Genomic DNA, 13,124 nt, shown 5'->3' with positions numbered 1-13,124 from the left:
ATTAGCAAACACTGCAACAAGCCCATTTAGAATGTTTTGCAGGCACAATCCAACTCACACAACACCGAAATGCTCTGTGCAAAAGGTAATGCAAGTACAGACTGCATAGTCTTTAGCTAATAAAACATAACTTTCCGTTGATTAAATATCCCTAATGTTTAATGCAGAATGTAGTCACAGTCACCACATCACAACAGACAGGTTGGAACAAACGATACACAGGTTCAAGTCTGATGATGATACAGACAAATAAAATTCACAAATGAAGGATTTTCTGAAGTCAGGTTACCTCTCCTTTGCCACTTTTGCTGTTTCCCTGTACAGAGAGTTTCTCCAACATGGCGAGGAGATGGAGGGCCTTCTCTGGTTGGAAGGTCAGCAGGTACAGGTCCACCAGCAGGAAACACACTGCCTGAGCGAACCGCTCTACAGGAACAAAGAATTACACCATCAAGCCATGACAAACTTTATGTTAGCATTTTAAAACACCTAGTGACATACCAACACCACGGTCTCACTGCCAATGCAGATTCTGTACTGATAGAATCCAACACCTTTATTGATTTAATTGAATCCCTTATACCGATTGTATTGGCATCGTTTTGGGTCACTATCGCGACGGTGGTGCTGTGGAATGATAGAAATACCACGATACTAGGGCGGCTAGGTGGTGTAGTGGTCTAAGGCACTCGCCACCAGTGTGGAGACGCTAGGATTCGCGTGTTCGAATCCAGCTCTCCACATTGTTTTTCAGTTTGGCTGGTCGTCCGCAGTAATACACATTGGCCGTATTACGGGGAGGGAAAAACTGAAGGGTGGGGATCGAACGTTGTGAACAAGCGACTCCTACAAGTCGGTTGGTGCGCCTGCGCAGTAGAATCAGGAAGTGTCGGGGGCAGCGTGAGCCTCCCACGCGTTACTCCTCGACACTGAGAGGTCGAGCTGCGCAGGTGAAAAGATGCGACTGCTGTTACCTCAAGTACCGGAGGGGACTTGTGCTATGTATGACTTAGTCCTCACTGCAGCCGGCTTGTGGGAGGCAAGAAACAGCGTTCGTGACAGGGGAGGGTTGAATTGGATGATACGAAATTGGGATGGGAGAAAATATAGAAAATGGGAGAAAAAGTGGATCAAAAAAAAGAAATACCACGATACTTTTCAGAAATACCACGATACTTTTCAGAAATACCACAATACTTTTCAGAAATACAAATACCACGATACTTTTCAGAAATACCACAATACTTTTCAGAAATACCACAATACTTTTCAGAAATACAATACTTTTCAGAAATACCACGATACTTTTCAGAAATACCACGATATTACCACAATACTTTTCAGAAATACCACAATACTTTTCAGAAATACAATACTTTTCAGAAATACCACGATAATACCACAATACTTTTCAGAAATACCACGATACTTTTCAGAAATACAAATACCACGATACTTTCAACTTTTCAGAAATACCACGATACGTTTCAGAAATACCACGATACTTTCAACTTTTCAGAAATACCACGATACTTTTCAGAAATACCACAATTTTATTGGCGCTATTTTGGCATGGTCTGCTCAACGACTACAACTCAATAAGGAGACATCTTTAGTTTTATATCTCTGTGGAACTCCTTTTGTTTTCAGTTTTTTAGGTCATGTGTTTTTTGTATGAGATTGTTGTCGTTGTTGTGATGTTTTATTGTGATTATATAGAATATTGTGTGGTCTCCAGGAACAATAGCTGCTGCTTCTGCTACATCCTAATAAATTAAACGATTGCTGACTTAGATCACTGGACAGATATTATTGAGATATAATAATTTTCTCTCCATTAGTATCTAACATACATCTCTGTGTGAAAAGGCAGCAAGTACACTCATGTCACTTTATTTTCTACATGTTCTGGTGGTATCAGGGTTTCCGTTAGAAAAAATTGTTGCCGGCCTCAGTGTCAAATGAGAGAAATTCCGGTCAGAGTTTATTGAGCTTAAAAACAATTGATAGACAAAAGAATGACAACAAAACAAAAGAATGACATCATCAAGGCATGTAGATTTATAATATTTTTACTTAAAACTAGGCTACTTTTGCGTATAGTCATTATATTCCAAATAAAATAAGTCCAGAGACTCCGTGCTGCTGCCGACTTTAAATCAAATAGGTGTCTGGGCAGTCGCCCGACATTAATAAACAGCAGTCTGTTATAATCACATTTTTATGAGCTAACGAATTCCGTTATATTGGACATTTGTATTAATTATATCAAGCGAAGAACTGAGAAATTTGGCAGAGAGAGACGGCAACATTATCGTGGGTTTGCGTTAGGGCTGGGCGATATGGAAAAAAATCATATCGCGATAACGATATGATAATTTTATTTTATTTCTCGATATCGATAATTATCGAATTGTTATAAGTATAAAAAAAATTAAAAAATTAAAAATAAAAACATTTTTTTTTAACAACAGATGTATGTTTATTTTGCAGCAATTCTTTGTCATTGCCGCCATCTTTAGTGTTACATCCCCTCACACTCCAGTTCTCAGGCTGCAGCTGGTTTAAAAGCTAAAGTAAACCGGCTTCTCTGCTGGCTGTGGCTCCAGAGGAGTTGAACAGTTCTGGCTCTGCTAGTTTATTTTCGATCTTTTGGCGCTTTTTTGGTGGACAAACCACCGCACATGTGCACTGTGACTCGTGACTGGAGTCTAGTTCTGCTAGCACACATAGCCTACTGTGTACAGACGGTTTCAAAATGTATTTTAAATTAGAAAGCAAACAAAATAAATGGACAAGAGAAAAAGAAATCTGAATTTGGTCAGTATTGTCATTTGGACAAGCAAAGCCATTACTTTAAGTTGCAGGCAAGAAAGACAAGTCTGTCCACTGTCTCTGGTTTTAAAACTGCCCTGTTGCAGGTAAAAAAAAAAAAAAAAACGATTTTTCGATTTTTTTTTAATTTCGATATTCGATATCGATTATTAAAATATATCGCGATATTTATCGTTATCGTTATATCGCCCAGCCCTAGTTTGCGTGACAACTCTCTCTCTCTCCACCTCCCAATGACTTATTTGCGAGAGTATGTCGATGCAGAGCAGCAGATTCAGCTGTTTTCTGGCTCTATCTGGGGACCGCTCAGCAGCGCCCCCCACCCAACAGCTGAATTGCCAATGGCTGAATTGGAGTACTGCACTGTGCCGCTGCAGCTCCGGCTCTGCAGCTGCACATGCATTCGCAAACCCAGCACTAAGCTCTCGCTGACAACGTCGTTGTCATTATTAGAAGCAACGATGAAACAAATGTAATGATTGTTTCGTTCATCGCATAGGCTATTTAATTTTAGCCTATTTTAATACAATTCAAATAATCAAATTGTGCTTAGAGGGAATTATTTTCACCGGACATTAAGACCGGAGAGAATAAATATGTCGGACTTCAACAGATTTTGACGGTCAAATACCGGTAATTACCGGCTAACGGAAACGCTGGGTGGTATCTGATTTTAGTATTGGATGAATTCTCAGATACTGATATGATGCGTTAGCCTGGTACAGGCCTGATAGATTACTGATATGATGCGTTAGCCTGGTACAGGCCCGATATCCGATATGATACGTTAGCCTAGTAGTAATCACCATTACGTACCAAACGGTTCCAGAAACTGGTACAGTCTTTCTCCTATGGAAATGGCCTCTGAATACTGACGCATGTGGTAGTGAATGATGGCTTGATTGTAGTACAACAAACTATTTTCAACATCATCCAGACCTTCGCTGTCTTCCACTGAGGTGTGAACCTTTGAGGACAAAACGACAAAAAACAAATTTATAATAAATATATGAAGTTCAGATTGAGATGCAGATAAACGAGAACAACAACTTTTACACTATCAAAAGCACAGTTCCAACTCGCTGTATTTGATTTGATTTGATTTGATTTTATTAGGGATCCCCATTAGCTGGTGCGATAGCAACCAGCTAGTCTTCCTGGGGTCCACACACAAAAAAAACATAAAACAATCACCATTGCAAAAAAACAAAATTATTAAAAGTCAGTACACACAATGCATAATGAATTTGAGTTTGCAAGCTAACATTAAAGACAAAATAAAATACCCATGCATTTAGCATTTTTATATTATATATTAGATTTAGATTATTGGATTATTAGATTATATATTGCATATATTTAGCAATGAGATATTATATGATTTAGATATGAAATATGATTAATTGAAAATGGGGGACCCTGATGTAAACAAGACGAAAGTCTTTCTCTGGTCTTCATCCTCCAGTCAGTCCACTGTTGTTGTATTGAGCTGTACTGTACCCATTCTGCAATATGTTAAAGTTTTAAATCAATCAATCAATAGGATTTTAGCATTTTTATGAAACTACTGTATATTTGTATGTCTCTAAATGTTTTGATGAATTGAAAATGGAGGACCCTTATGTAAAAAAGCCGAAAGTCTTTTTCTGGTCTTCATCCTCCAGTCAGTCCACTGTTGTTGTATTGAGCTGTACTGTATTGTACCCATTCTGCAATCGTTAATAACGTTCATTCATTCAGCCGGCAACAGAATAATTTTGATTGACAGTCGAGTCTGCCAATTACGTCACACCGCTTGTACCCGCCCTGCTGTTCTTAGCACCAATCGGCAAGCAGCGCTATTCTTTTTTACATTCCTGAATGCCCTCCATTGATTTTAACGAGAGCTCAGCTCAACGACAACAACAGCTCACCGCAGCCGACGAGTGATTACTAGCGCACCGCAGCATGACAACGAGGCATAATGATTTTACTGCAACAAATGTTATAATAAAAGCCTTTCCATACACCTGTCTGATTGAAAACTTTATTAACAGACCGCAGAATGGGCACACACAACTCGGCACGGACTGAGATATGAACAGTAACGCTTGCTATCTATGTCGTCATCGGACGTTGCTATGTTTGGGTAAATACGCTGATGTGTAACTATATAACGTGTAACTATATAACGTGTAACTATATAATGTTGATGCCACAAAACGAATGCCTTTGTTAATCATAAGTACTAACTTTGATGCAGTAGTGCGTGTGTGGGAGCGGCGTTGTTCAAAAGTTTGAACGGGGTGGACCAGATTGACGCGACACAATCCTCTTGGGTAAAACATCACAATATCCACGATACGTTAAAAAAGTGTATCGTTAATGAACTGTACCCGATATTTATATAAAATCGTCATATCGCCCAGCCCTAATTATCGATGCAGTTTATTCGTGATACACGCTATATTAAAAAATCCAACTGAATACGATCCTAAACGTTATGACTAGGGATGTCCGATATTATCGGCCTACCGATATTATCGGCCGATATCGGCATTAAAATGTGATATCGGAAAATATCGGTATCGGTTTTCAAAAAAAAATATATATATATATATATTATTTTTTTTACATTTCTATAACCTTTATTTACCCAGGCAAGCAAGTAAGAACAAATTCTGATTTTATTTATTGTCAAAAGTATGCATAATGTTGTGTTAATTCCACAACAAGAGATATGTAATGTTAATAATTACCTGAAATTATTAAATTTTTGGGGGGGGGGGAACCCTGCATATATCGGTATCAGAAATTAAGAGTTGGACAATATCGGTATATCGGTAAAAAAAAAGCCAATATCGAGCATCCCTAGTTATGACTCATCATGCGCGGATGAACGGGGTCGGGGGGGGGGGGGGGGGGGGGTCGTTTATAATTCCGTGATCGTCAGTAAATGCTTTATGTAGTATGGGTGATATATTGATCAGAGCAGTTTGCATTGCATAAACAATCACGCTGAAAATGATGTCAGCGTTCTCTTACCGTTCGCCGATGAGACTGGAGGAAAAGATCCCACTTATTTGACGTGGATCGACTAGATCCATTTCCGGTTTGTATAATAAACGCCCAAATCATATCGATTATTGAGTTATGGCAGCGATCCATATACACGGATGTGTGTCTAGAGTCCCGCAACAATATGAGAGTGCCGGACGCATTTCCCAGATGCACGGAGATCACCAGAGATCCATTTCCGGTTGTAACTCCCCGATCATCCACCAGGCGGCAGTATTGAAGCGTTGCAGAGTTGTGCAGGCTCCCACTGTATCAGCCGAGGCTGGGTGAGGGAATTATGAATACCATGGTGAAAAAATTAAATATGATCTCAATAACGTCATACGTCGTGGATTGGCAGAATTAGCATGACCTTGAAACACGTTGTACGACGTTATTGGCGCCCAATGTGTTAAAGGATAAGTTGAGAAGTTTGGACCCCTAGCTAAATTTCCTACTCATCAATGATGTGGCCGAAGGTGAGTCCTTTCTCACAATCCATGCTATGCTTCATAATGGATACCCAGCTCCTCTCCTTAACACTTTCTTTGCCAGGCTTATGTACATCCTTATACCATCCTCTGCCAGCTCTATTTGTCTATGGAGAAGTTCCCCTTCTTTGCAGGGCTATAACTTTTTAAATTGTATTGCTAAATTGACATTACTATGGCCCATTCAACGTCAATTATCTATCGTTCAGGATGTAGGAACGTTATAATTCTTCATTCATACTAAAATACGGTCTAAATTATTAATATGTTTTTATCGTTTTCTGCAGCATTGTGCAGAACGTGATTTATAGCCCTAAATGCATTATATTGATGATCAAATACAGTTTGATAGCGATCAGCGCGAGATAAAAAATTTCAAATGGACGTGCTTCTAGAAGTATCATCTGATGTTGACCGGATGGGGGGGGGGTCGTTTATAATTCCGTGGCCAACGTTAGATGATTCATCTATTGTGGGTGATATGATCATTAGAGCAGTTTGTATCGAACACGTTAAAAAAAACGCTGAAACTTACCCCAGTCTCCTCGGGCCGTTGGGCGATGAGCAAAAATATTCCCATTATGGGATGTTGAAATATGCGATCCATCTCCAGGTTGTATAATAGTATATACGTCCAAATCATGTTGTTTATCGAGTTATTGGTAACGGATCGCTATCCATTGTGTCTAGCTCGAGTCCCGGGACCTATAGCGAGTGATCGGACCGAATTTGGATGAGCACAAGTTTCCGTTTCCGGTTTGGGCGATCCGCCGATCGGCCACCAGATGGCGCTCTTGAACCGTTGGAGAGTTGAGAGGGGATCAACAGTAGATCTCAAGTCTCCGCGGGAGAAATATGATTGCGATCACAGATTTTTGAAATATTGATCTCAATGACGTGTTACGGCATCATTGGCAGAATTAGCATGGCGGGGAATGACGAGTTAAGGCGTCCTTGGCGATTAAAGTGTTAATTAGCCACACAACTAATGTAAAGTTAAGGTGGGCAACTGTATATAAAAAAAAAAGCACTGCTACTATCATCTACTATGTCTATACTACCATACCTATACTACTACCAACTATGCAATATGTCATAAATGTATAGATGTAGCAGTACCGTCTATCTGTATGTCATATATGTCCTGATGAATTGAAAATGGGGGACCCTGATGTAAACAAGACGAAAGTCTTTCTCTGGTCTGCATCCCCTTAACAATTGTGTGTATTGAGCTGTACTGTACCCATTCTGCAATTTGTTAATAAAGTTTTCAATCAATCAATCATATACTACCACATACTATGTCTATACTACTACCACTATGCTACTATGTCTATAATACCACCTACTATGCTAATATGTCTAGTACACTACTATCTACTATAATATAATATCTGCTATCTGACTCTTAATAAAACACTGCACTGACTCTGGTGCAGTGTTACTATGGTTTGGACCACTTATACCAGCATCCCTATAACTACCGTCTGATTGAATCCTGCCACTCACTACTACTACTACTACTGATAACACTATGATCATTAGTACTTCTATGTTCTATTATTACTACTACCTATCCTACCTGTACCCCTTACCTGTGAGAAACGCACCACAACAAACATTTCAATAGTTACCTGGTGTTTCATTGCCATAAGGCTCTGCTTCAAAGTCCCTGTAGTGGTTTGGCCACTCTTGTAAAACTCTGCAACAGCTCTATTCATTGCAATCTTGTAGTCATCTTTGTTCAGCTCTTGCAGGGGTTCCAGTTGTTTCAGAGACTCCTCGTACTTCCCAGCCTGTCGACAGCAAGCATCGGTGCGTTTAATATTAAGATGTTCCTGTCGACCCAACAATCCGTACAATACATAATGTCGCCAACAAGGGCACCGCCTCTCTGGGACCAAACAGACTCAGTAGAGTTGACTCACAGTGAATGCTTCATATGCACTTGCAGCCATTTCTTTCTCCTGATTTGCCGTCCCGGGGGAAGAATTGTCGTGCTTTGCTTCGCTTTGCTCTGATGAAATAATGGGAGGGGGACATTGTGTGTAAAATTTGATCCATAATAAAGAAAACACTGCTGTAATTCTATCCGGCCACTTTCCTGCTCGGCGTGTGTTGACATCATCACGACGTGCAGCATATGAAACGTTATCCAGGCAGCAGGGCAAGGACGTTAGCTAGCGGCCCATTATTGAGCTAACGTTAGCTAGCTAAGTTAAGTGAAGTGGCAACACGTCTGTCTTAGCAAATGAGCTGGAACTAAAGTCACTGTGTACGTGAACATTACCTGCCTCGAAATTCAATCCAGCGTCCGTTGCCACAGTTTTGCAACGACGAGGCTAACAGCAGCTCTCTCTCCCAGCGGTTAGCATGATGCTAGCACTAATGACACACACAGAATGTTAGCTCGCTATTAGCCAACGTTAGCTGAGATACTCACCTGTATTTTCTGCCATATCTGGGGCCTTTTAATGACAAGTATAACTCTTTAAGTTTGTAATTGTGATAAATAATTCCGTAAATGACGCTGACCGGCGAAACGAGGGCATACGGGTTAACTAAATGCTTAAAATTCACTGTTTGACTGACGGGATGAGATGAAATCCGCTCTAAACAGATTCTTCTTTTGGTAAACTTGTGTGACGCAGGCAGCAACCGACACTTATAGCACTGCCATCTAGTGGACTGGAGGAGCCGGACTACACACACACACACACGCGCGCACGCACACACACTTTACGCTTGTAGACTAGTCACACACAGGCTGAAACAGAAGATACAAAATATTTCCGGTATTATTGTTATTATTATTGTTGTTGTTGTTGTTGTTGTTGTTGTTTTTACCTATAAATTGTGGGCGACAGATTAAAGAAAGAAATAAAGATGCATTTTCATTATAGGACCAACTGTCAATATTTTGTATGTATGTATATACAAATGTATTGTAGCACTACCATAATTTCTACTGTATAATTGACTATATTTCATAGCTGTCAACATTGGGATTTGAAAAAACGGGAGAGCTCAGCTGCTGAGCTGCCTCGTTGCTGCCATCATCTGGTCAAAACCTGTATGTACCCAAGGACTGGGTGAACTACTAATTGCTACATTAAATTAATCAGATACCTGGTTGAAAGTTAAATGCTGTGTACATCTCTGCATTAAATGAATGGAAGTGTCAGTGTTTCTGTAGAGGAGATGGAACGCCTGCTCTTGTCGGCACTGCGCAGCCGTGGAATCGCAAGGCCATAGATTTAGAATAGATAGAAAGGGCACATTGTGGTGTATCATAATTAATTTGTTGAATACAATATGATTTTTATAACGTTGACACAAATTAAGGAATATTTACACTAAGTTCTCTTTTACCTCTTATTCATTAATTAATTTAATTGTAGGTACTGTTTATATTGTACATAGTCCTGTGTGTTGTATATTGTGTCCTATGTTACTTTTGTGTTTATTGTCTCTTTCTATATACACCGTGGGAAGGGGGGCACGTAATTGAATTTTTCTGTATGTCTTGCACAAATTGGAAAATGACAAAGTTGACTTTGACTTTTAACATGTGTCTATAGTGTCAGACACTAATTGTAATGTTAAAAACGGATACTGCTGTAATATAAAGTGAAATTCTACCATGCCTCAATGTATAAACTTTAAACATGCACTAAATGTTAATGTTAGAAATGTTAATTTCCATTATTTCCACCATGTGCAACATTTCCTAAGAACAGCAATGTCCAAATCTGTGCTATGAGCTCAATTCTCCCGGTACATGCAGAAGTAGAATTGCTGTCTTGTTTATGAATGAGTAGAAATGAAAAACGGAAATCTTGTTTTATTAAAGTAGTTTTGACATGTGATATAGATAAATATATTGTTCCATTGTGTATTGATTAACTTTACATTTTCGCTTCATTACTTTACAAAAGTTATACTGGCACATGGGTCTAATACAGCAATGGATTATGGGTAAATGCAACGTTAAAGCAGTGCCAATGTAAGACTGACTTTACATTAAACAAATGACAATAATATAGTATAGAGTAGGGTATTATTTGGACTAAAGAATGGTGTTGTCTCACCCTACTCGTATGTTGAGGGAGAGCACCATACATTATTGTCATAATCACAGCAAGAGCATTCTTCACTCCTCCTCATCCCCCCTTCACATCCACCACACACCTTCCTCACTCCTCTTCATCCTCCCTTCCATCCACCACGGAAGCCTCTTCATCCTCCCTTCCACCCACCACAGAAGCCTCACGCCCATATATGGTCAGCACTCCTTCACCCCCTGTCACGCAACTCAGCTGCACCTCATCTCCTGATTCACACGCTGCCAGGCACCTCACTCTTCACAGCTGTATCCCATTCCCTGATCACCAAGGCCCTACTTCTACCGGAGGATGCTGACCAGAAGTCGTCGTGGTGTTATTATCATTACCTAGGACCTCCGTTCCAGCGAGCCCCTGTCTGGACCCCTGGAGCTATACTAAGGAGTTCCTGCTCACTCTCTCGACACGGACCTGTGTCTTCTGTCCGCAGTAGCACTGGAGTGCACCTGCTCTCATTGCCCCAAGAACATTCTCTCTTCTCCTGTGTTCAGCGATTGGGCTCTGCCATTCTCACAGAACACCACGACCAATGACGTCAGAACCAGCTACACTCGAGATCGAGGAATGGAGGAAGTTTCAGAGGCAGTCCGTGAGTATCATCAACGGCCAGACCGCTCGGGTAGACTAACTCGCCCACTCAATAGATGCAGTCACTGCTCAGCTTACCGCTCTCACACTCGGCTCTGCGGAGCAAGACAGACAATATGGCCGTTTCGAGGCATACGTCACGGCTCAGCAAGCCTCGCCAGACACCCCACCCATGGCTGCGATTCCCCTGCACAGAGAGCCCCACGTTCCCGCACCGGAGGGTTATGACGGGAGCGTCTCCAAATGTCGAGCCTTTATCTTTCAATGTTCGTTAGTATTCGGGCAACAGTCACACACTTTCCAACGTGAGAAGTCTAAAATCGCTTACCTGTCGGCCCTGCTCACGGGTCCTGCGCTAGAATGGGTGACCGCTCTCCACTTCAATAATTCTCCCCTCTGCGAGTCATATTCCGCATATATTGACGACTTGCGCAAAGTCTTCGACCACCCTCCGGGGGGCTCGGATAGAGCAGCCGGCGTATTCACAATCCGCCAAGGAAATCGCAGTGTGAGCGAATACGCAATCGAATTCCATATCCTGACAGCCGGCTCCAACTGGGGTGACACGCCACTACGAGGGGCTTTCCGCCAAGGCCTGAGCGACGTTCTAAAAGATGAACTGGCATCTAAAGAAAGGCCGGATTCCCTAGACGAGTTAATCCATTTAGCCAGGGAACTGGATATGCGCCTTCGTGACCTAGACCGCTCGCGCCTTCCTCCCAACAAACGCCGTCACAGGCTCGCGACAGGGGCATGTTTTGCGGTCAACTCGGTCACTCCGTTGCTTCATGTTCGATTCGCCCAAACGACAGAGCTCGGCAGTGACGCTGGCCATCTGTTCGATCCTTGATATTGCTCCCAGCTCCGGTCCGACCATGCAATTCAGTGCCACGCCGTGTCTCAATGGCCAATCACTCCCGCTGTCCGCCCTGGTCGACTCAGGTGCAGACGAGAATCTCATCGACGCTGGGGTTGTCTCCCACTACCACATTGCTACCGACACCCTGCCAATACCCCGTGATGCTTGCGGGTTAAACGGGAAGTTGTTCACGCGAATAACTCGCCACACTGTACCCCTCTGCCTCCTGTTGTCAGGAAACCATAGCGAGAGTATCCGCTTCCATGTCACCAACTCTCCCCACAATCCCATTGTCCTTGGCATGCCGTGACTAAAACTACACAACCCCCGTCATAAACTGGCCTACTGGCCTGGTGACAAGTTGGAGCGCTCACTGTCACGTCTCCTGCCTGCAATCAGCTCGGCCACCACTGGGGGTCGCTGGTTCTCGCCTTCCCAACGAACCCATTGACCTGTCTGCTATTCCTCCTGTCTACCATGATTTAGAGGCTGTATTTAGCAAACAACAGGCTCTCCCCCTACCTCCTCATCGCCAATATGACTGTGCTATTGATCTACTCCCAGGAGCGCTGCTCCCCGCTAGTCGCCTGTTCAACCTCTCACGCCCAGAGAGGGAGTCTATGGAGAAATACGTCCATGAGTCCTTGGCCTCTGGCATTATTACTCCCTCCTCCTCTCCTGTCGGCGCGGGGTTCTTTTTCGTGTCCAAGAAGGATCGTTCCCTTCGCCCCTGTATCGACTATCGGGGTCTCAACAACATCACAATCAAGAACAAGTACCCCCTGCCTTTGATTAACTCTGCTTCTGAGCCCCTGCAAGGTGCCACCGTCTTCACAAAGCTGGACCTCAGGAATGCCTATCACCTTGTCCGCATCCGGGAGGGGGACGAATGGAAGATGGCCTTTAAGATCCCGCTCGGTCACTTCGAGTACAAGGTAATGCCCTTTTGGCTGACCAACGCCCCTGCTGTCTTCCAGGCCCTTGTCAATGACGTTCTCCGTGATGTCCTTAACCGCTCCGTTTTTGTTTATTTGGATGACATTCTGATTTTTTCCCGCTCCATGGAGGAGCACGTCCAGCATGTCTGCCGGGTCCTCCAACGCCTTCTGGATAACAAGCTGTTCGTCAAGGCGGAGAAGTGTGAGTTCCACATCTCCTCCATCGGGTTCCTCGGTTACATCATCGAGGGCG

The 13,124-nt window shown here is 42.5% G+C and overlaps 1 protein-coding gene across 1 annotated transcript in view; it reads right to left on the bottom strand.

Moving 5' to 3' along the window:
• Positions 1–8,984, bottom strand: part of cnot10 (CCR4-NOT transcription complex, subunit 10) — a 53,261-nt gene extending 44,277 nt beyond the window's left edge. The window contains exons 1-5 of the mRNA XM_084335748.1: positions 8,806–8,984; positions 8,291–8,379; positions 7,997–8,158; positions 3,652–3,802; positions 290–426 (exon numbers count right to left, since the gene is read on the bottom strand). Coding sequence (XP_084191874.1) covers positions 290–426; positions 3,652–3,802; positions 7,997–8,158; positions 8,291–8,379; positions 8,806–8,821 — 555 coding nt within the window. The 5' untranslated portion in view covers positions 8,822–8,984. The remainder of the gene's footprint in view (positions 1–289; positions 427–3,651; positions 3,803–7,996; positions 8,159–8,290; positions 8,380–8,805) is intronic.
• Between the last annotated feature and the right edge of the window lie 4,140 nt (positions 8,985–13,124).

The sequence above is a fragment of the Notolepis coatsorum genome (assembly GCF_963971535.1).
Source record: "Notolepis coatsorum genome assembly, chromosome: 19".
NCBI lineage: Eukaryota > Metazoa > Chordata > Actinopteri > Aulopiformes > Paralepididae > Notolepis > Notolepis coatsorum.
This window is presented reverse-complemented; position numbering and strand designations above follow the sequence as displayed.